This window comes from Carya illinoinensis, chromosome 1, assembly GCF_018687715.1.
Source record: "Carya illinoinensis cultivar Pawnee chromosome 1, C.illinoinensisPawnee_v1, whole genome shotgun sequence".
Lineage (NCBI taxonomy): Eukaryota > Viridiplantae > Streptophyta > Magnoliopsida > Fagales > Juglandaceae > Carya > Carya illinoinensis.
In genome coordinates, this window is record NC_056752.1 from 50,920,276 (window position 1) to 50,945,019 (window position 24,744).

The following is a 24,744-nucleotide window of genomic DNA, read 5'->3' on the forward strand; positions in this document are numbered from 1 at the left end:
TTTGAGTTAAATTATAAAGATGAAGATAAGGAATAGGAAAAAGATACTTTTATATAAATATATATATATATATATATATATATTCGTTTTTAAAAAAACTCTATCAGCATATTAATGGCGCGCATTCAAGAAGTTAGAGAAGTCAATTAATTGTGTGGAGTAATGAAACTTTCAACGATGTTCAAAACATCAATCTTCATTTATTGCTCAGTAGTAGTAGTACTTATTATCACCAAAGAGCCAAGTCTATAAATAGGGCCTCCATATTCAAGCTTTTCAATCAAATCAGAAATCTTCACCAGGCCAGGCCGGGATCAAGGAAAAGATCAGAATGAGGAGAGTTGTAGCAATGATGGTGTTAGTGCTAATGATGCTTGTGCTAGTTTTAGCACAAGCTGATGATCACGAGGCTTCTTCTCGGAAAACACTACTACCAATATTAATCCCTTCTGCTGCACCCGCACAAGCTGATGATCATGATCACGAGAATTCTTCTCGGAAAACACTAGTACCAATAATCCCTCGGCCTGCTGCTACCCTATCACAAGATTATACACCAAGCAGTACTGGTGACTGTGATACAACGTGTTCTGCAGAGTGTTCTCTTGCTAAAAGATTTCCAAAGCATTACGCGGCTTGTATAGACCATTGCAAGAGGCTACATTGCAAGTATACTCCCTCCTATGCCATCTTAAAGTGCACCATTATTTGTGTTGACTCCATATCCCCCAAGCTTGCCTCCGGTATGTTAAAAAAAAACACCCTAATCAAATAATTAGTATCTGAAATAACAAAACTAAATGCATTTATGTTTATTATTATTATAAAATACTAATCCGTGCTTTTAATGCATGTGCGTGGCCGATGCAGATCATCATAAAGTGCTTAACGAAGATCATATTATGAAAGCCTGCTACAATGGCTGCAAGAAGAAGAATAATGTTTGATTTAAAAGTTTAGCATGTGCTACACATGCATGCATGTCTTAATGTAATAAAACATGAATGAGAATGCATATATATATGCATCCAATTATATATATAAATCTGAAGTACTAATGCTTCAATTACCGTGGAGCAGGCTTTGGTTGTTAAAAGTTTATGATCTGAATATATATACCATGCAGAGGGCAAAAGTTTTTATCCAGTATATATATTTTGTTTTCGAACGTCCTGGCCGGATGACAATAATATTAATTAGAAATTATATATAAACAGATCATATATATATATATATATTTGAGTTGCTAATAGGAGAATTTTGTACGGCTAACAAGTTATAATTAATTGGAAGACCAATCTCAATGACTTCTAATTAGTTTCAATGAACTATATATATAGCTATATACAAGCAATTAATAGATCATTAATTAGTGCGACCCAATATTAATGTGGAACAATTATGATCACAATCTGATCCCGTAGGTACGTACGTCGTTACATGATATATAACGTACATGATATATAGCCGACCTGTTAAAAGGTCTATATTAGAGCACTCTCAATAGATTTTTCATCCTATCATTTAAAATATATTATAAAAATCTAATTTTTTTATTCTACATACTGATTTTTATAATATACTATACATCATCTTATCTTGAAATATAAATAATAATAATAATTATTTAAAAGATGAATAATACCCTCTACATGTAGTGGGTTACTGTAGTAATTTATATTTTACAAATTCTTTTACGTAATCGGATGGAAGTCATTTTATGAATAATTTTTCAAATATTTTACAGTTTTTATATTATACCTGAGCCATTGATAGTGTTCTTATATTTTGGATTAAATTAATTAGCAGTGTTACTTTTTTTTTTTTTTTCAAATATTCATGATTTTTTTACTTACTAACTTGAATGTACCTTTTTACAAGAATAATCATACATAAAAAATTAGCACTCTCAACGCTAGCTGGCTAGTAGTAGTACTACTTGAGGTATAAATTAGCTTAATTAATTCATGAACATTCTTTCTTGATATATATGTGTTAAAGGTTCTTAATTTTAATCAAAGTGTTCAACGAATTCCCATATTAGATTACAATAATTATAAGTACCATCTCATTATATCTTTGTGATCATATCTTAGACTTAATTGCATATCCCCATTAATGGGACCGGATCATGACGTTAATCATGGAAATTCCACTTATATATATCATGCACAAAAGCTCACTAGCCCATTTAGTGTCCACTACTATACTCTCATCCATGGAAAAGTTTTTCAAGACTATATATGCGATCATGGTTTTGCGCTTAAGTTGTAATTAAAGTGACATTAAATATGTTTCAATAGATCAGGTACGTATAGAGTGTGGATAGATATAAGGAAATTGCACAGGGATCGAGAGTTAATTAGAATTTGGATATTAACTATAAATAAAGAACGTACAGAAGGTTAGAATTACACCCAATAAGTTTCGTATCAGTGTGTAGAAGATCTATATTAGTGGAATTTCCACTCATTTTGGCCAAAACTTCAACAATCGTTTATTTATAAGTCCACTCATCTTTGATAAAGTGTCGTTCCAACTTCCAAGTCTATAAAATCATGGTTTTGTTACTCATAGTATAGATTTTATCATAGTTTCAGTATCAAAGGAGGAGAGTTTGGAGTTATTAAAGGAAATAATTAACATGATGATGCTAAGGATCATGTCTATGTTAGTTGTGGCACAAGCCGTGGAGGATGATATAGATTACTTCTACAGTACTCCGGCCTGTTGCCGAGCACCACGGCCACCACCTCTCCCTAATTTCCGGCCTCCCACTCCCATTCCTCCTCCCCCTCCCCTTCCTTCTCCTCCTCCTCCCCCCTTTCCGCCACCCCCGGCCACCAAAAGAATGACCAGATTATTCATGTGCTTGTGTGTGTAATATGAGATGTAGGCCTTGGAGAAGACATTTTCATCCGGAGTACCATGAGAACTCATGCATAGGACGATGCAGAGGGCTTCGGCCTCCCCCATGATCGATTAATCCACTAGTTTCTGCTCATTAACCCTGCCATATATGCATGCTCCACACGCCCGCCTTCCCAACAAAAGTATTCCTTTATATTAATCTCAGTTTTTATTGTATAAAAAATTGTAGTTTACAACTTATTTCTTCAATTGTCAAATTAATTAGTTTTTTTAATGTGGCAGCAGATCAAGTTGATGATGTCAACGTACAACAATCCTCTCATTATTTGTAATATTGTATAGTTGTAGTATTTTAGATTGTAGGCTACACATGACTGCTAAATATCAGGCGTAATTTAGGGCCTCACATGTTAGGTGGTGCTACACACAGTGCTGTCAAGCATTAGACGTAATTGAAGGAATCACATGTTAGGTGGTATTCCCGCTCAAAGTAGACAGTACATAGCCATGTAAATTTGTTCTATAAAATGGGAGGAAATCCTCTGAAAGGATCATTGAATCCATTTGACATGGTATCAGAGCCTAAGATTGTCTCTCTCGAATTTTTAGATTTCTCTCTTGTGTCTCATATATTTCTCTTGTGATTTAGTATCCTCGATACCTTTGGTCTTGTGTCTCGGCTGGATTTGTGCTGTTTCTTTATTTTCTTGGTTCTGTGCTTGATTTTGGCATCTCTTGAGCTTGGTTTCCTGTTTTTCAGCAACTCTTTCTCTGTTTTTTCAGCAACTCTATTTCTCTATTTTTTCAGCAACTCTGCTAGCCGATTATCTTTTTCCTGCAAATCTGTTTCCTGCTGTTGGCAATACTGTTGTTTGGCCATTTGCTCATTTCTTTTGCCGTGGAATACAGCTTGAGTACAGGCTGTTAAGCATAGTCAAACACATTGTGTTTGACTATAATTCTTTTTTGTTTTCTGCTGTGGGCCATTGAGTCTTGATAATTGTATCCTTTTCTTTTGTCTTGTCTTGGATTCCTCTTCCACGTGGCCTTTGTGATAATTATAGTCTTGATAATTATAATCTTTTTCTTTTGTCTTGTCTTAGATTCCATTAGTCTTCCACGTGGCCTTTGTGATATTTATAATTATAGTTCATTTAGTCCATTCTTTTGTCTCGCCCTTTGTGATATTTTTGGCCTTTGTGTGTACCATTTAATTAGTATGGACTTCACACATTTGTGTACCAAGTTTACTGGTAATAATTATTCTATGTGGGCATTTCAATTTGAATTTTTTCTTAAGGAAAAAGATCTTTGGGGTCATATTGACGGCACTGATTGTGCATCCAACCCTGCTAATCCAAGGATTGGGCTATGCTTGATGCTAGGATTATGTCTTGGCTTCTTGGCTCGGTTGAGCCACATATTGTCACCCACTTACGACCTCATCGCACCGCTCAATTAATGTGGATTTACTTAAAAAAAGTATATCATCAAGATAACGGTGCTCGTCGTTTTTAGTTAGAGCATACGATTGCCATGTTTCAACATGACAATTGTTCCATCCAAAACTATTATTCCGCATTCCTGACTCTTTGGAATGAATATTCTGATTTGGTTACCACATATGTTCCTGTTGCCTCTCTTTCCACTATTCAAAATATTCACTAGACTCGTCGTCGTGATCAGTTCCTTATGAAACTTCATCCCGAGTATGAATCTGTTCGCTCTTCTTTTCTGAATCGCTCTCCTGTTCCTTCTCTTGATGTTTGTTTTGGTGAGTTACTTCGTGAAGAACAAAGGCTTAGTACTCAAGCTTCTCTGATAGGGTCTGCTCCTGTAGCTTATGCTGCTCAACGACGAGGACCACTTGCATATTCTAGCACCTTACAATGTTTCTGCTGCAAGGAACATGGGTATATTGCTGCTAATTGTCTTAAGAAATATTGTTCTTATTGCAAGAAGAAGGGTCACATTATCAAAAACTGTCATATTCGCCCCAAAAATCGTCAGGCCCAAGCATTTCAGACTTCTGTTATTGTTCCTCCCGTCGGGACTTCTGTAGCACATGGCTCTTCCTCAGGTGCTTCCTCTTATCCTGCACCTCCCGCAACAAATTACTGCACACCAGAAATGGTGCAACAGATGATAATTTCGACATTATCTGCCATGGGGTTTCAAGGTAAAAATTATACTAAACTCTGGTATGTAGACTCGGGTGCTTCTAATCACATGACGAATACTGCCAGTGCTTTATGTCATGTGCGGCCCTATGCTGGTCAATCTGCCATTCAGACTGCCAATGGCAATTCTTTGCCCATCGCTGCTGTCGGAGATGTCTCTTTCAAATTTACTGATGTGTTTCTTGCCCCTCAACTTTCCACAAATCTTATTTCTATTGGTCAATTAATTGATAATAATTGTGCTGTTAATTTTTCTGGTAATGGTTGTGTTGTGCAAGACCAGGTAACGGGGGAGCCGATCGCGAAGGGACCTAAAGTGGGGCGCTTGTTTCCATTGTTTTTACCTGTTCCAGCACTTTCTTCAGTCTCGTCAATTAAGTCTTTTGCTTGTAATAATGTTCCTGATCTGAGTATGGTGTGGCATCATCGTTTAGGTCATCCTAGCACTCAAATCTTCTCTCATGTCTTGCACTCGGGTTTTCTTGATAATAAAATACGTTCCTCTTTATCTCTTGAGTGTGATTCTTGTAAACTTGGTAAAAGTAAAATTCTTCCATTTCCTTTGAATGCTAGTAGAGCCTCTCACTGCTTTGATCTCATCCATAGTGATGTTTGGGGACCTTCCCCGGTTAGTTCACATGAAAAATTTAAATATTATGTGACTTTCATTGATGATTATAGCAGATTTACTTGGGTTTATTTTCTTCGCTCTAAATCTGAAATTTTTCAAACTTTCACTAATTTTTTAGCGTATGTTGAAAATCAATTTTCTGGAACTATTAAGACATTACGCACAGATTCTGATGGTGAATATTTGTCTACTGAGTTTCAGGCATTCTTGGCTTCTAAAGATATTATTCATCAACGAACATGTCCTGCTACTCCCCAATAGAATGGAGTAGCCGAACGTAAAAATCGTAATCTTCTTGATGTGGTACGTACTCTTTTATTAAAATCCTCTGTTCCATCCATGTTTTGGGTTGAGGCTTTGAAAACTGCTACTCACTTGATTAATCAGTTACCGTCCCAAGTTTTACACATGGAGTCTCCCTATTTTCGCTTGTTTGCTACACAACCTAGTTATGAGAATCTTCGTATTTTTGGATGTGTATGTTTTGTTCATTTACCTTCTCATGAGCGACATAAATTATCTGCTCAATTTGTTAGATGTGCATTTTTGGGATATAATGTGTGTCAAAAGGGATTTGTTTGCTATGATCCTACTTTATATCGTACACACATTTCTAGGAATGTTATTTTCTTTGAAAATCAACATTTCTTTCATGTGTCATCTGTGCTCTCTTCTTCTACTGTGGTCCTCCCATCTTTTGAGCAACAGTTTTCAGATCTTCATCAAATCAACTCTCGCTTTAAACCAGGTCTTGTGTATACAAGACGGCTCTCGCCCACAGTCTCTTCCAGTGGCTCAACCAGTATCTGATCCCACCATGCACCAAAATCAGTCCATTACAGTAGCTTCAGAGCACCCGGCACGTCGCTCCTCTCGAGTATTTGTACCTCTGGATAGGTATGGGTGGTTTGCTTCTGCGCTTACTGCTATATTGTCCAATTTTAATATTCCCACATGCTACTCACATGCTGTCAAGCATGATTGTTGGTTACAAGCTATACAGGAAGAAATTACTACTCTAGAGGCCAATCACACCTGGGACATTGCACCTTGTCCTTCCACCATAGTTTCTTTGGGTTGTAAATGAGTTTACTCCATTAAGGTTAAATCTGATGGGAGTTTGGATCGTTATAAAGCTCGACTTATTGCACTTGGAAATAATCAAGAATATGGTGTCAATTATGAAGAAACCTTTGCTCTTGTGGCTAAGATGGCCACTGTTCGTACAATTTTAGCTCTTGCTGCTTCCAATGATTGGCCACTATATCAGATGGATGTCAAGAATGCTTTTCTTCACGGGGAGTTTAAAGAATGTATTTATATGAAGCCACCCCCGGGATTGGAACCCTCTCCAAACTCACATGTGTGTAAGCTTTGTCACTCTCTTTATGGTCTCAAACAAGCTCCAAGGGCCTGGTTTGATAAATTTCGAACTAATTTATTAGAATTCTCATTCAAGCAGAGCAAGTATGACACTTCCTTGTTTCTTCGGAAATCAGATATGGGTATTGTTGTACTATTGGTTTATGTTGATGATATTGTGATTACTGGTTCCGATTCTATTTTACTTGGCCAGCTCAAGAGTCATCTCTCAAAGTCCTTTCATATGAAAGATCTTGGATCTCTTACATATTTTCTTGGTCTTGAGGTGCATCGTAGTCCCTCTGGTATTTCACTCAATCAACATAAGTATGCTAGTGACTTGGTGGCTACAGCTGGACCACAGGAGGCTACTTCTGTTGATACTTTCATGGAATTAAATGTCAAGCTTCGCAAAGAGGAGGGTGACTTATTTGCTGATCCCAGTTTATATCGGAAGTTGGTGGGTAGCCTTGTTTATCTCACCATTACTAGACCGGACATTTCTTTTGCTGTACAACAAGTCAGTCAATTTCTTCAGACTCCTCGTCACCTTCATTTCGCTGCTGTCCGTAGGATTATACGCTATGTTCAGGGCACTTCTACCCGTGGTTTATTCTTCCCGGCCGGCAATTCGACTCGTCTTACTGCTTATAGTGATGCTGATTGGACTGGTTGTGCGGATACACGTCGCTCCATCACTGGTTGGTGTGTGTTCTTAGGTGATGCATTAATCTCTTAGAAAAGTAAGAAGCAAGACAGAGTTTCTAAGTCATCTACAGAATCTGAATACCGAGCAATGTCTTTAGCTTGTTCTGAAATTATTTGGCTTCGAGGTATGCTTGCTGAGTTAGATTTTTCTGAGAACGATCCGACGGCTCTACATGCCGACAATACGAGTGCTATTCAGATCACAGCCAATTCTGTCCATCATGAGCGCACGAAACATATTGAAGTAGATTGTCACTCTATTCGTGAAGCATTTGAAGCTCGTGTTATCACTCTTCCACATATTTCCACTGAACTACAGATTACTGATATCTTCACCAAGGCTCTCACTTGTCATCGACATTGCTTCCTAAGTAGCAAATTGATGCTTGTTGATCAACCTGCATCAATTTGAGGGGGGCTGTCAACGTACAGCAATCCTCTCATTATTTGTAATATTGTATAGTTGTAGTATTTTAGAATGTAGGCTACACATGACTGCTAAATATCAGGCGTAATTTAGGGCCTCACATGTTAGGTGGTGCTACACACAGTGTTGTCAAACATTAGACGTAATTAAAGGAATCACATGTTAGGTAGTATTCTCGCTTAAAATAGACAGTACATAGCCATGTAAATTTGTTTTATAAAATGGGAGGAAATCCCCTGAAAGGATCATTGAATCCATTTGACAGATGAAGTAGAAGCCGGGAAAGTAGTGCTACAACAACAGCAAGTACAATAACTATTGGCTGGCTTGCATTTGCAATAAAACACAGAAATATGGTTATGTATATATATATATATATATTTATATATATATAAGACTAGTTAAGCTTCGCCTATGATTGGAGCTAGCATGCATATTCACATCGCGTATTTAAAGTTGTAAGCTGTAGTAATATTTAGTACTACGTAAGTACTTGTGATCATGATCAGCTATATACGGCGCGCCTACAACTAATTTGAATTATCACCAGTAATTTCACTTTCACGATAAACTATCAAAATTATAAATCTGCACCCTAATTAAATATGATCTATTTCTGAAAATCTGTACCAGCAATTAAAATATGATTGTTTTGATTAATGAAATATAAAATAATGTTTGGCACAATCTAATCAATGGTTTAATCTAGCCAATGATAAAAATGGTCAAAATTTAATTGGAAGATATATATATATATATATATATATATATATATATATATAAAAGATCGTAATTAATCAATAATTTTGGTAATTTAGGATGTAAGCAGAAAAAACAATAACGGCTTGAGAGTGTAAAATATACTTAATAAACATCAATAAGCTGATGGTTAAAGTGGTATGTAGCATATCATGCATGCATAGATATGGTCGCTAGAAAATGGTCCGCACATTAATGTGGCACGAGGAAAACTAAAAGATACGTCTGGTGCATTCAGAAAGATCAACGTCAAGCATATACGTACATTATCTAAATATTTTTCGTTTGTACGAAAGTTATGGGTAATATATATATAACTAAGATATTCAGTATAATATGTATTTTACTTTCACTTATAATTTTACTTACAAAATGAATTTTGTAACTTTTCTTTTAAAATTCAAATTTCATGATTTTTAATTACGGTCAAAGCCTTATAAACTGATCTCTCAGCATCTTAATTATGATGCATTCAAGAAGTTAGAGAAGTCAAATTAATTAATTGTATGAATTAATGAAATCTCCATGAATGCCCAAAACGTCAGTCTTCATTTACTGCTCACTTAATTATCACAGAAGAGTACTTAACTCTATAAATTGGGTCTCCCTAGCCGAAGAGAAGGAACGAGGAGAGTTGTAACAATGGTGGTTGTTCTGCTATCGATGCTTGCGCTAGTTTTAGCACAAATTGAACCTGATCCCTCAGCTTATCCGGACGAGCCAGCACCCATACTACTCCCTCCTATGACTCCCTCCTATGGTCCTGACTCTGATACAAAGTGTTCTGCTGAGTGTTTTCTTGCTAAAAAATTTCCAAAGCATTACGCGGCTTGTTTAGACCATTGCAAGATAAAGCTACAGTACTGCAAAGTCTATCCTGCAGATCTCTCCTATTCTATCTTCAAGTGCACCGTCACTTGTGTTGACTCCACATCCACCAAGCTTGCAGTGGCCGCCGGTATGTATATGTGTATATAATATATATATATATAAACATTAAGGGAAAAAAATCAAAATCTTAGCATAAATCTGCTAGATCTAAGAGAAACAAATATATTTATGTTTATTATTATAGTATACTAATCTGTGGTTAATTTTAATGTGGCAAATGCAGATAAAGTGAATGATGAAGATCAGGTGGAAGCTTGCTACAATAGCTGCAAGAAGAATGTTTAATATTTAGAATGTCCCATACATATCGCCTTGTAATAAAACAAAAAGAAACAATTAATGAGATGCAATATATGCATCCAATTATTATATAAATCCGAACTAATGCTTGATCAATTTATACTGTGGATCAGCACTTTGGGCGTTAAAAGTACTTCTTAATATATACACACACACACACCAAGCTAGAGGGCATGCATTTCGGAGTGTGTGTGTGTGTTATATCCAGTTATAATATGTTTTATGTTCCAATTAATTACCTAGCAGATAATATATTTTGTATGGCTGACATGTAATTAATTGAATCCCCATAATAAATATGGCAGCTCACCCCCTTAACAAGAAGACCAATCAATCACTATTTTTTTAATTGTCTTTAGAGAACTACAAGCAATTGATAGATTTGGACCCTGATCATGATCTGTTGCATTCCGTTAAATCCCTTATAAATTACTTAGGTACTTATTGACTAATCTTTTCTGGATATGTGGCCGTTGTCGTTAAGTTAGTGACAAACTTACTTCCCCCATGCAGCTTGTTACCAACAGGCCAACTCAGTTTACTGATCAGTATATATATAGCAAAGCGTGCTCATCTAAATTTTTCTTTATGAACAAGGATTAATAATTAGATCATAAGGGTTCAAGGTTCTTTTAATTAATTTGTTTTCTGATCGAATTCCCATAGATAATTATCTTAATTGCGTAATGACCAATAGGGATAAGGTTAGAGCGCCCAAATAATTAATTAGAATAGAGATTAATATATACTGGAAGTTCCACTGATTGCCAAAACTTCAAACGCCCATCATGGTCCACTCATCCATGGCAAAGATTTTCAAAGAAACTATGAGATCATGGTTTTGACCACTCATCCATGGCAAAGTTTTTCAGAGTACGTACCATGAGATCATGATTTTGCGGTAGCTCGACTTGTAAATTGACAGTACGCGGTACTGTTTCAACAGAGGAAGAGAGTGTGGATCAATACAAGGCCGTGATCACCCGTTCGAGGTAGTTAATTAATAGGATCTTGGATATGTGCTATAAAGACCAGAAGAAGGTCAAAACACCCAACAAGTTGCGTGGAAGATTAGTGGAAGTTCCACTCGTGGCTAAAACTTCAAACGCTCATTTTTTAAGTCCACTCATTCTTGACGAAGTGTTCCAACCTTCAAGTCTATAAAATCATGAAATTTTTTACTCAGCTTAATTAAATTTGTCTTAACTTCAGTTCCAAGGGAAGAGAATTTGGAGTGATTAAAAACAAGATGATCGAGAGGAGTACTTACGTTGCTGATGGTGTCTGTGGTAGCTAGTTGTGGCACACGTAGTGGATATTGATGATTATGATCTTCCCCACACTAGCCATCGCCCAGCACCAAAATCCTCTCCAACTTCCCCGCCCTCCACTCCCCTCTCCTCCTCCTCCTCCCCCTGATCCCCTTCCCCTTCCCCTTCCCCCTCCCCCACCAAAAGAACAACCTGATCCGGCCTAAATGTGGTAATTCCCGGTATATATACATTAATGTTATTGGGCTGTAGGCATAGGATTCGGATGATTTATCAGAAATGTTATGAAATCTGTATAAGACCATGCAGGAGGGTTACCGTCCCATATGAATAGTCAATTCCACCAGTTTTGGCTCAGGTATTGACGCTGATCTTCGGTTGCCCCTAAAAAAGGTATTTGTATTCTCATTGCTTACAACAAATAGTAGCTAGTCAAAATTTCATATTGATAGTTACTATATCTCATAGTCTCTGTGTCACATCTTCATTGGATATATAATCACTGATTGAGTAGAAGGTTAGAGCACCCAAATAATTAAATAGAACATAGATTAGTGGAAGTTCCACCGATGGCCAAAACTTCAAACGGCCAGCTAGAGTCCACTCATCCATGACAAGATTTTCCAATACTAACTATCATGAGATCATGGTTTTGTGCTCAACTTGCAATTAAATTGACAGTGTTTCAATAGAGGTAGAGCACTGAATGTCAATACAAGGGAATTACACGAGGATCGGATGGTTAATTGGAATTTGGATATGTATTCGTGATGACAAAAAAGGTTAGAACACCCAATGAGTTATGTAGAAAATCAGTGGAAGTTCCACTCATGGCCAAAACTTCAGCAGTAGTACTCATTAATCTTGATGAAGTGTTCCAACTTCCAAATCTATAAAATCATGGTTTTGTTATTCAAGCCTTAATTGTCACATTTTGAGTACTAAAGGAAGAGAGAGTGGTTGAAGGAAACAATAATTAAGATGAAGAGAGTTACGATGTTGATGATTTTGTTGATTTTATCTGTGCTAGTTGTAGCACAATTAGTAGAGGAGGATCCTTCCCCTCCCCTAGCACCCACACCACCTCTCCCTCTCCTTCCCCCTCCATCTCCACCTCTCCATCCCCGTCCCCTACCGCCCACACCTAAACGTTATCCATGTGGTTCACGGTGTGGTATGAGTTGTTCGCCTGCCATGAGTAGGGGATACCATGTTAATTTTGCCGGTTGCTATGATATATGTATACAACGATGCAAGAGGCATATTCCATAGCCAATTCCACCAGTTTTTGCTCAGGTATTGACCATTCCCTCTTCCCCGAACGAACAAAAATAATATTCACAGAAAATAATCAGTTTTTTAATTTGATGTAGCATATATCCAGCAGATGCAGATTAAGTACGTACGTAAAAGGCTCATGGGAAACTGCTACGTACGTACCGGCTCGTATTTGCAGTAAATAAAGAACAATAGTGGGGTGCATCTAATATATAAAGAAGAGTACTAGCTAGTACTATATGATTGGGGTATGCTTTGAATATAAAAGTACTATAATTTTCAATATCATTGACTGCATACATGGTGTTCATGTCCTGAAACTTGTTACCCTCGACGGTAATTATATATAAGCCAGTTCCCAACATGCAGTACTTTCTGTTTTAGACATCCAAAATTTGGAGAAGAAACATAAATTGGATAATATCAAATTGAGTTGATAATTTGTAAAATTTCCATGGCTACCAAATAATTAACAGGAAGCTTATACGCACGCTTTGAACTTTTGAATTATATCGTCATTTTTCACCAGCTTGCATGATAAACTATCGAAGTTATTAATTTATATCTTAATACTATTATTTCTTAGAAGTTAATAGCATCCAAATCCATTAAGATCCGGCCATTTAGATTGATGACTTCTATAAATTGCAAACTAAAAAAATAATCATATTTATTCTACGTACGTACTCACTAGCTACAAAAAAACCGTGACTTGCCCGCATTTGATAAGCGCTAGCAATAATTAAAATAAACGCTGATAATCGATTAATGGCGTTTATAACTTACTGACACAACCAAACGCCGATAGTAGGTGGTTGCTATCTACACAAGAATTAACATAAATGCTGAAAATGAAAACGAAATATTCATGGTTTATTTGTAGCATGTAAAGTTTACATTGTTTCTTTAACAGTTAATCAAATCTTGAAGATGCATGCGTGCTGCTTCATAAGCATGAATAGGCTGGTTAAAACGATAGCATGTATCAATATGACCGGTGGAAATGGCTCGCTCATTGTGGATTGAGAAAAATAAAACAAACTGTGCGTTTGGAAAGAACTAATTATTTGTAAACGATCGACCAGCTTTTTGTGTGAAAAAATGTTTGATGAAAATTCACAAAATTAAATGCTTAGGCGCTCATTAAAGGTAATACAACCTTACTTGTGAATCTGAATATGTATCTGTGCCTTTAATGACAAATAATTCTCTAACATATCAATGGAATAATAATAATAATCATCAATAGTAGAGATTAATGAGATTTCCAAAGATGGCCAAGACCTCATATACTCATTTATTATATATTAACTCATTCATGACAAAGTATTAATCCGAGTCTATAAATAATGGGCTTGTATTCAACTTCTGGATTAAGAAAAACTCCGATATATAGCAGCTAGCACAAGACTACTGCATATTGGAGTTGTGGAAAGAAATTAGGATATCATGAGAGTAGGGATGATGAAGAGGATGATGATGGTATTAATTACCATGCTGGTGCTAGCCTTAATTAGCACAAGTTAAAGCTAGTAATCCTATTGTTCCCGTTCAGGTACTTGCTAAATTCATATCCATATTTAATTAGAACATGCATGAATTTTAAAGTTGCTTTGATTATTCCATATTTTTCTTTTTTTGTTTAAATGTGACAGATGCAGAAAAAGTGCAAGACTACATCCATACCTGCTACAATACTTGCAAGAAGAAGGAGAACTAGCATGCTCTATTTAATTTGTACTTTCAATTTAGAGAGAAAATAATAATAATAATAATAATAATAATAATAATAATGAGAAACATTTGATGATGATATGACATCCTTGAATCTAAAAGTTGTGCTCGAGCCGTATTTTGTTTCTTTGCTTTTGCTAAGCCATATTGTTACCAATAAAAACTTGGATCCGTTATTACCTAAAAAATCTGCTTTTCACCCTTTATGAGATGACAAACGAATTAGAGATTGATAGTGCTCTTTCTCTATTAGAACATAATGACCAGAGGTCCAGATGCTTGTAGGACAAACAAGTATCAAAGAGTCTTGATCTCCCCTGCTTTACTTTTATTGGGGATTTTTTTTTTCTTTTTTTATCCTACTCAAGTTGTCAACCTCCATGATCTATTAATTTCATAAATAACTTCACACCTAATAATAATTATTAATATAAGAGAAATGATATTTGCAATTATGAAATATATAAATACCGCATATTTTTAAAAAAATGAGTAAATATATGACATATAAAAAAAAAAAAATTAAATTTTTAATAATATATCTCACTTTTTTTTCTATGTTTAAGGATTACCTGACATTTACTGTCGCTACGATTATTAGCATAATTGTAATTTATAGAGCAAGTTCCATGTGCAATATTGTAATTTTGAAGGTGGGAATTAGTAAAGGCCCAAACCCCAAAAGGCGTCTACAAATGGTTTGGAGGCCCAAATTAATAGCTATAAAGAGATTTGCCGCACCCACGTTTAACAAAACTTTTTTTTTTTTTTTGCAAAGACGTTTGACAAAACTTTAAGTTTATATAAATGACAAGTTGTTAAATGACTGTCAGATAGAATTTTAAAAAATTATTTGAATATAGAATATTACATAGAATAATTCTATTTGGCTTTTGAAAATAATTATATAATTTAATATATTACACAAAACCATAATCTTTCACAATTTGGTTTTTGAAAAAGAAGGCTTCACATGTTGCATATGTATATGCAAGTACATGTCTTTGTGGCTAGATTCAATTACAAGTTGTATGTGCAAGTAAAATCTCGTTGGATGAGTGTCAAGCATAAAGCAAAGTATTGTCATCAAAACAGACAAGTAAATAGAGAGAACAAAGAAAATAAAAGATAAAGAACCAAATAACATATCTCACAAGGAATAGAGAAACATAACTTGCAAGGATTTGTTTATAAAATCAAGCATATGTTTATATCATAACTCACAAGGAATAATTTTTAATAAAATTTAAATAATAAACCAAATATGATTATATCTAAAGCTTTAGGAAAGAAAAATGCTACCACCGAAAACCCTCAAATATTTAAAAAAAAAAATACACGCACACAAGCCATGTTTCAAATAACCCAATTATAATATGAGAAGAACATAAACATAGATCAAACTAAAAATTAAAAAAAGAACGCATATTTGTGATGAACAAAATCTTACCTAAAAGCCATGTCTTACCTAAAGAAGAGGAAAGCTAAGTTGCAAGAGGCTAGGGTTTTGATTCAATAGAGAGAGAGATAGAGAAAGCTAAATTGAACGGTGATTCAATCGACTATCTCCGGAGACAAATAAACCCATATGGCATACACATTTGCATACATATAAAAAAATCAACAACAACAAACAACAAAGGTAATAGGTAACTTTAGATTAAACAACAAACAAAATCACTAACAGCATAATCTACACGAACCTCATTTACAAAAGAAAGAAACCGAGAAACCAACAATACCATGCTCACCCAAACCCATAAGCATAAAATCTCATTGACCCTATAAAATCGAGAATACGATGGAGCAACGATGAGTGATGATGAAGACGACGACATGAGTGACGAAGATTTGGATAGTTGAGGAAGCTAGGGTTTTAGAGAGAGAGAGAGAGAGAGAGAGAGAGAGAGAGAGAAGACCGGCGTGAGAAATGAGAATGAGTACAGTTTTGATCCTATAAGGGATTTTTTCAAAAAACCTGAGTACTAGGTTTAAAACTTAGAATCAGGTTTTAAATCCGGTATTCGGCTCGGGTTTACTTGGGTATAGAAATGCTAGTTTCGACCATGATCAACTCGGGCTGAAATCCATAACCAGGGATTTGGATTCCGGTTTTACCTGGTCTGGATGAACAGTCCTAAATAAAATCTCAAAAAATTATTAGTATATATTGTATTATATCTATTAAACAATAAATATAATTTTATAATTTAATTTATTAGGTCAAATTATGTAAAAAATTATTTATAATTATTATTATTTTTTTGTAATTTTGAAGTTTAGAATGATTTAAGAATTAAAAAAAAATTATAATGCATGAATAATTTGTTAGAATTCTTTTTTAAATATCAAGTTTATTCTTTTGTAATTTATTAAGACGACGGAAACGACGAGAGTTTTGAAAGGGAGAGTTGCCGTTTCGAACTGTCATCCGAGGGTCTCGACTCTGTAGTCTGTACCTCGTCTTTCTATCCTCGCTGCAAATAACCCGTAAAGCTCACCTCACGGAGTCTCTAAAATTTTTCCAGCTTCACCTGAGAATGTAGCATGTAGACGCTTCCATTTGCTTGAAACCTCCATGGCGGGCCAATGTCTCCTTCCTTATTCTTCTTCTTCTTCCTCTTTCGTATACCGAACCCCAAAACTCCCAAAACCTTTCCGTAATTACTTCTCAATTTCATCCCAACTTCACTCCCCGCCCTCTCGTGATGACAACGACGGCGACAATGATAATTTCAGCAAAACCAAGAAACATTCCCGACTCAACTTATCCAACCTCTCCATAACCCTCACCATCATCTCCGGCTCTCTCCCCCAGCCCGCTCTCGCCGCAGCCGCCGCGGTAAAAAAGCGGTCGTCCAAGAAAACGACGCCGAAACTTCCCGAAGCCCTAACCCCGGAAGAGCTCAAATCTTGGGTACAGGGACTCCCAACTGTATCAGACCGCATTCCGTACACGCAACTGTTGGAATTGCAGAAAGAGGGAAAGCTCAAGCATGTAGTTAAGCAGGGTAGTGGTCGGGGTTTGCGGCAGCGTACGGAACCGGTGCTGGTAGTTCTTGATGACTCTAGGGTTTTAAGGACGGTTTTGCCGTCCTTGGATGCCAACAGGAGGTTCTGGCAGTCCTGGGATGAATTGAACATTGAATCCCTCTGTGTCAACGCCTATACGCCTCCGCTCAAGGGGCCGGAGGTGCCGGCACCGTATTTGGGCTTTCTTGCGAATGTGCCGGTGTTTATGCTGAAGTTCGTGAGGCCAAAGAAAGAGTCGAAGAGAGCATTAGAGTTGAGAAGAATGAGGGAGGAGTTGAAAAGGGAAAAGATGGAAGGGTTAGAGAGGATGAGAAAGGAGAGGGAGGCGATCGATAAGGCGATGAGGGTGCAGAGGAAAGAGGAGGAGAGGAGGAGGAAGATGGAGCTGAGGAAGAAGGAGCACGAGGAGTCCTTGCGAGCTGCAAGGAGTGATTACTTGAGGATGGGCAATATGTGGGCGGATTTAGCACAGGATCCTAATGTGGCCGGTGCGCTTGGGTTGGTGTTCTTTGTGATATTTTACAGGACGGTGGTACTTAGTTATAGGAAGCAGAAGAAGGATTACGAGGATAGGTTAAAGATTGAGAAGGCGGAGGCAGAGGAGAGGAAGAAAATGAGGGAGTTGGAGAGGGAGATGGAGGGAATTGAGGGTGAGGATGATGAGGAGAGTGAACAAGGGAGAGGTGAGCAAAATCCTTATTTGAAGATGGCTATGCAGTTTATGAAGTCGGGGGCTCGTGTTAGACGAGCACATAATAAGAGGTTGCCACAGTATTTAGAGAGAGATGTGGACGTCAAGTTTTCAGATGTTGCGGGGCTCGGCAAAATACGTCTTGAGCTTGAGGAAATTGTGAAGTTTTTCACGCATGGAGAAATGTATAGGAGGAGAGGAGTGAAAATACCAGGTTAGATTTTGCCAAAACACTGCTGCTAAGCCTATATGATATTGTTAGAGTGGTTTGAACTTTTGGTAAAAAATATTAATCTGACACATATTTGGAAGGCATTATAGCTGCATATACAGATTTTTTTATTGCTCTTTATTTGGTGTAAATACCTATAGACTGGAATAGGAGCGAGCATAACGATATTAAATTGTGTATTTGACATATTTTGATCAGATGAATATCCACTCCTTTTTTGCTCCAAGTTGTGACTATCGCCGATGTAGAGTGACTTTCATCCAAGAATTTGAGAGTAGAAAAATAGGTATTGATGCTTTATAGGTCCAATTGGAGCCCTTCACACTAATAGAGCATCTTTTACCTATAAAAAATTGATAGGTAAAAGTGGAATGTGTTCTTGGGCTATGCCTTTTGTTTTTATTAATCAAGTCTTATTCTTACTTATAAAAAATAAAAAAAAATAAAAAAAATTGAGCCCTTTAACCTTGAACAATAAGAATATTGTTGTGTCTTGGTTCCTAAATGGGAATGTCCAGTAAAAGGCACGGTAAAGCACCTATGTTTTTGCTTTGTGCCCAAACTGGCTTACAGATCAACAAATTATCTTTTTGATGATGAGGAACCTAGAGGCTTTGTAATTGCAACATGCCTTTTACTCAGTTAAATCTTGGACCTGTGTAGCGTGCCCACATTAAATGGTTTAGGTAAATTATTGGCTTTTTATTGATGGGACAAGGTCCCTAGAACTTGTTTACACCCAAGGGTTTGAATCTTAAACCTGGGGGAGCATTCTACCAAGACCCTTTTCAGAAGATATATATACAGAGAATTTATTTTTCCTCATTATATGTTCTCTGGCCATTCCCTGCTTTGAAGGACCCTTTAATTATCAATTAATATGTTTTTGGTACAAGGGATTTTCCCTTTTGTGCTTTCCACAAGACTTATTTTAGGCAGAGTTCGTTTCTTAACCAGGTGGTATACTTCTTTGTGGCCCCCCTGGTGTGGGGAAGACTTTACTGGCAAAAGCTGTGGCTGGTGAGGCAGGCGTAAACTTCTTCTCAATTTCTGCCTCCCAGTTTGTGGAAATATATGTTGGGGTTGGTGCTTCTCGTGTCAGAGCACTGTACCAAGAAGCAAAGGAAAATGTATGTGCTGTTTTCAGCTCTTTCATTCTCTCTCTACTTGTGAATCACGTTCTTTGTAATAGGTCTGGTTATCCAATTGCACTAACATTCTTGCATCACTGGGTATCGAGTGTTGACATTTAATCCTCATCTGCATTTACTGTGTACAGATAGCAGTTATATTTTCCTGATGCCACTCCTTTCTCCAATATCAATTCCTTTTCTTTTCTGTCATCTCTCATGACACTTGTCTGCTTTCTCAGCTTTTAATGTTCTTACCATAACTGCACATTTTTCTTATGTTTGTTTTGTTTTGCATAGGCTCCATCTGTTGTCTTCATCGATGAACTGGATGCGGTAGGAAGGGAGCGTGGTCTGATTAAGGGTTCTGGTGGACAAGAACGTGATGCTACTCTTAATCAGGTTGGTCAGAGCATATTTCATTTCGGAGATGATGTACTTTTTTCCTATTTGTGAATTGATGTGCGTGTTCCAGCTCCTTGTCTGCTTGGATGGATTTGAAGGAAGAGGGGAAGTGATCACCATTGCTTCCACGAATAGACCAGATATTCTAGATCCAGCACTTGTAAGACCTGGGCGGTTTGATCGAAAAATATATATCCCCAAGCCTGGCCTTATCGGTCGTATTGAAATTTTGAAGGTATTGGTTACTAACCTGCATCTTCTTGACATGTTGAATACTGCATTTGTGGTGTTGCAAGGTTGCCATTCTTGTCTCCCTTCAATACTTTTGTGCTATCGATTAGTAGTGTTATGTTTTTCCAAATTGTTGCATTTCCTTGGTTACAGGTTCATGCTCGTAAGAAACCTATGGCTCAAGATGTGGATTATATGGCTGTTGCTAGTATGACCGATGGCATGGTTGGTGCAGAGCTCGCCAACATAGTTGAGGTTGCTGCTATCAATATGATACGTGATGGGAGAACTGAGGTACTGCCTCCTTTTCTAAACATTTGGCATTGAGTGTAGTTATACAGAAATGAAAGGAAAAAAAACGTGAAGAAAATGATTTTAATGCAAACTTTATGTGTGTAACGTTTAACTATCCTCTATCCATAGATGGGTAAATAATCTGATGGTTATGTATCGAGGACACACCTTCAATATAAAGTTCTAGAGTATTCCACGTTAGAGAAACTAGTTGCACAGCATAAATTTAAGATATATAATTTAAAAAAATTGTTTAAAATGTTTTTTGTTTTAAAAATTTTTAAACATATAGAAAATGTTTTAGCTTATCTTATACCATCTCGAATATATAAAAAATCAGGAAGCCAATATTTGTGACTTAAGAAGCTAATGAGTTTAGTCGTGTTTCTATAGTCTTTCCCTGTTTTTTTTTTTAATTGATAGTTATGTGAGACTTATATGTTGAACTTGAGTATAATTTTTTCACGTTAAGCAAAGAGTCCCATCAATAGTCAGTTTAGCATCAAGTATTTCTTCACTGAGAGTTATTTATTGCACTTTTTTGCTCAGTTTGTTGTGCTTAGATCGAATAAGAAAAATATGGTAATTTCTGAACTGTTACTTCTCTTGAATACAATATAATCACTTGTAATTGAACTATCTTAATATGTTGAATATCATTATAATTTTTTTTTTAATACATGCTGAACATCATTATAATTACCATGAAGAAAATGATTAAAGGCAATGAGAAAGGGCTGATGCAATTCACATGTGAGGAAACCTTTGAAGTTCCAAAATTTTTGGGTTGGGAGATGAGAATGTGGCTTCACAAGTCTGTATTTTTTTTTTTTAATTGGTAAACTAGATTTTATTGATCATAAGAATATGCAAGAGCCCAAGTATACAGGACCATAATTATATGTAGTAATAGACAATAAATGATCTTGAAAGATTTCTAATTTAAAATTTCCCCACTCTTTTTTGCATAAAATTTAAATATATGAATTTAAATCATTTCCACTTATAAAAAAAACGAGCTTACATAATTTTCGACTGCACATCACCATTCATGACAACATTTTGGGGTAGTTGGTTTGTTAATTATAAGCATTTTTTAGTACTTATGAAGTCATATGCTTTAAACTATTGTGTCAGTAAAGAACTAATTTTCTCGTGCAGATCACTACTGATGACTTGTTACAAGCTGCACAAATAGAAGAAAGGGGAATGTTAGATAGAAAGGAGAGAAGCCCAGAGACATGGAAGCAAGTAGCAATTAATGAAGCAGCAATGGCTGTTGTAGCAGTGAACTTTCCTGATCTTAAGAATATTGAGTTTGTATGGTCCTTAAGTTCTTCATTTTCACTTTTTTTTTTCTGGCATATAATTCATTTATATCTTTATTCTCTGGTCAGAAGTGGGACTGAGTTGAACCCATTAGCGTTTTACTAATCATTGACCTGTAAAGTTACGTTTTCTTTGTAAGTAATAAATTTACCTAAAAAGAACATCAAGGGGCACAACACTTAGAGAGACACCCTAAAAAAATCTGACATCTAATTTGTAATATGAAATATCTCCAACAAATTGGAAAAAGATTGTGAGGCAGTAGCCATGGTGTAAAGAGACGTCAAGAACATAAACTTTATCTTCATTAAAGGTAATTCATGTCTCTCAGAAGTCTGATTCCTCTCTGTCCAAATGCAATTATACACCACATTAAACACGAAGGAACTGACTTCCGAGTTTCTCCCCCTGGTTTCTACCAAAGTGTCATTTCCAACTATGCAACAGCAGTTTACCAATAAACGTCAGTTTTATGTTCTTCTAGGCACTTATTAATTAATTTTGCATCAGTCAGTGTAGAATTTATGATTTTATGTCTAGTTCATATGGAAACTTAAGCAAGTGGTACCACAGCTAGTCTTAAATTCAAACAGAACCAGAAACATTTAACTGCCTAAGTTAAAAGAATAGAAATGCACAATAGAAGTGATCGATTTTTTCATACCATTACTGTTATATGTATATGTAAGACACATTGTTACGCCATTATTAGTGGATGCATTATTTTATTATTATTTATTTTATGTATTGGTGGAAGGAGTATTGGTTGCAGGATGGGTAGTAGTGAAGAAGGAAATGTTAAATAGAAATGTGGCAGAAATTATGATTTTTGATAAGATAAGGTGATGGAAAAGATACGTGGCAGAACTTGACTAATTGAGGTGGATTCAATAAAATTGATTCCATTTTAGTTATCCCTGATTTGGTTCTTGCTCGTCCAGATTAATGTTCCTGTTACTTGTGTAACAAGGACTGGAAAATTGACAGTTTATTTTCCTGGTGCAGGTCACTATTGCTCCTAGAGCTGGTAGGGAATTGGGTTATGTTCGAATGAAAATGGATCCTATTAAATTTAATGAAGGAATGCTTACGTATGTGTTCATATCTCTTGGTACTTTTTTCCTTTGAAATAATGCTATAAGGAATTATACAAGAATGATGTTGTTAAGGACCTTAAAATAGTTCCAAATTTAGTGTACTATAATATAAAACTTTGTTCAATCCAATAATGCAATGCCCTTTAAGAGAGGTGTGCACTACAGGATATGTTTCCTTCAGTAAATGATTACCTTTTCTTCACTCAATTTCTTGTTGGAATTGTATTAAATGCCATATTTATTCTCTTTTTTCCATGTTTTTCTTGTCACTCGTGTTTCCCAATACCATGCAGCCGGCAATCCCTCCTGGACCATATCACTGTTCAACTAGCACCACGTGCAGCTGATGAGATTTGGTATGGTGGGGGTCAGGTAAGCAATCCTTTAAATGTCATGGAAGTTGTTATGTAGTGCTTATCAAGATCTATATTTTTGTATATTATCAGATTTTCATTCTGGATTCAATTGTCTGAGATGATCCAGTTACTAACATTTTTTTTTTGTATCCAGTTGAGTACAATATGGGCCGAAACAGCTGATAATGCTAGGTCAGAAGCACGGACTCTTGTTCTTGGTGGCCTCTCTGAGAAACATCATGGATTATCAGATTTCTGGGTGGCTGATCGAATTAACGTAATGACTCTCTCTCTCTCTCTCAAAGTTTGATGGCCCCACTAGTTGCTTTGTGAAATTCACTCAAGGAGGTAATTAGGGCCCTTTAAATATTAAATTTTCTGAGGGTGAAGTGTGCCTTTTTAAATTGGTGAAGGTTTCCGTTTTAGAGATATATAAGCTCATGGCTAAGGATCAGAACTAGTTTTAAGTGTCTTAAATTGTAACACAATCTTGGACTTCTAATACTCGGAAAAAATTTGTTGGAGCTTCTAGTAATGTATGATAACGATTATATCTTTAAAGCATTTTAATGCAAATCAAATTTCAGGATATTGATTTGGAGGCATTGCGGATTGTCAATCTGTGTTATGAACGTGCAAAAGAGGTGAAGGAAGCTTTATTACCAAGCTTTGTTTCTTTAATCTTTTCTTTTTAGATCCTTGGGTGAAGAAAATCACAATTCGTTGCATTCCACAACAGATTCTGCAGCAAAACCGAAAGCTTATGGATGCTGTGGTTAATGAACTTGTTGAAAAGAAAAGTCTGACCAAACAAGAATTTTTAAGCCTAGTTGAGTTGCATGGTTCCCTCCAACCAATGCCAGCAAGTATACTTGACATCCGGACAGCAAAAGGATTGAAGTTCCAGGAAATGATGATGAACCAGAAGGAAGCAGCTATACAAAGCGATGCGTGAGCAAGGTGCCCAGAAAATTATCTGTTAGATCTTTGATATTGGAGTGGCGCATGAGCTAGGTTGGTGGTTGTTGGATTGAGCAGTCATTAATGCACAATTTATCTGTTGGTGGCGTTTCCTATGGTCATTTTCTTCAATGGTTACGTATTTATTTTTATTTCAGCCCTACTGATGGGATCAGATAGCGGGAGCCTATCCATTGATAATGTACCAGTACAGCAGGCATGCCAAGTATAAATCTGAGAGAATTTTGACACCATACCAATTTATCCTTCAATCCTCCTGTTCTTAATTAATATCCAATGTTCCCCTAGGAGCTATATAATGAATTATTGTGCATCTGAATGTATATGATGCACTCGGCTTACTTTGAACAGAATGGCTAGAGCTTTGAGGCAAACATCATTTTGTCCTTTCATTTGCTCTTGGAAGAGATTTCTGCAATTGGTTCGTCTTTTTTTTGGTGACTAGCATGTATATGTTCTGATGAATTAAATTGAAGTTCATATTTAATTGAATTGTGATCTGGCGGCTGGCCAGTTGAGTATTACTGTCTCATCCGAGAGCAAATAAATAAAT

General features: G+C 36.2%; 3 protein-coding genes across 5 annotated transcripts; all 3 read left to right on the forward strand.

Annotated features, from left to right (window-relative positions):
* The first annotated feature begins 269 nt into the window (after positions 1–269).
* Positions 270–1,151, forward strand: LOC122282089. The gene is made up of 2 exons (XM_043094029.1): positions 270–743; positions 871–1,151. The coding sequence occupies exons 1-2, from the start codon at positions 332–334 to the stop codon at positions 945–947; spliced, it is 489 nt and encodes a 162-aa protein (XP_042949963.1). The 5' UTR covers positions 270–331; the 3' UTR covers positions 948–1,151.
* Positions 1,152–9,558: 8,407 nt separating this feature from the next.
* LOC122282093 lies at positions 9,559–10,225 on the forward strand. The gene is made up of 2 exons (XM_043094041.1): positions 9,559–9,896; positions 10,053–10,225. Exons 1-2 carry the CDS (start codon positions 9,581–9,583, stop codon positions 10,112–10,114), a joined length of 378 nt encoding a protein of 125 aa, XP_042949975.1. The 5' UTR covers positions 9,559–9,580; the 3' UTR covers positions 10,115–10,225.
* Positions 10,226–16,812: 6,587 nt separating this feature from the next.
* On the forward strand, positions 16,813–24,678 carry LOC122282099 (probable inactive ATP-dependent zinc metalloprotease FTSHI 2, chloroplastic). 3 transcript variants are annotated; one of them, XR_006230388.1, is made up of 12 exons: positions 16,813–18,350; positions 19,326–19,498; positions 19,799–19,900; positions 19,974–20,138; positions 20,288–20,428; positions 21,590–21,748; positions 22,763–22,848; positions 23,148–23,226; positions 23,365–23,487; positions 23,798–23,854; positions 23,950–24,233; positions 24,269–24,678. XR_006230388.1 is itself a non-coding variant. In XM_043094052.1 (11 exons), the coding sequence occupies exons 1-11, from the start codon at positions 16,991–16,993 to the stop codon at positions 24,163–24,165; spliced, it is 2,661 nt and encodes an 886-aa protein (XP_042949986.1). In that variant the 5' UTR covers positions 16,813–16,990; the 3' UTR covers positions 24,166–24,678. The 3 variants fall into 3 exon arrangements, 1 of the variants encoding a protein (XP_042949986.1); XR_006230389.1 differs by having other exon boundaries at positions 23,950–24,224; positions 24,329–24,678; XM_043094052.1 differs by having other exon boundaries at positions 23,950–24,678.
* Positions 24,679–24,744: the final 66 nt, after the last annotated feature.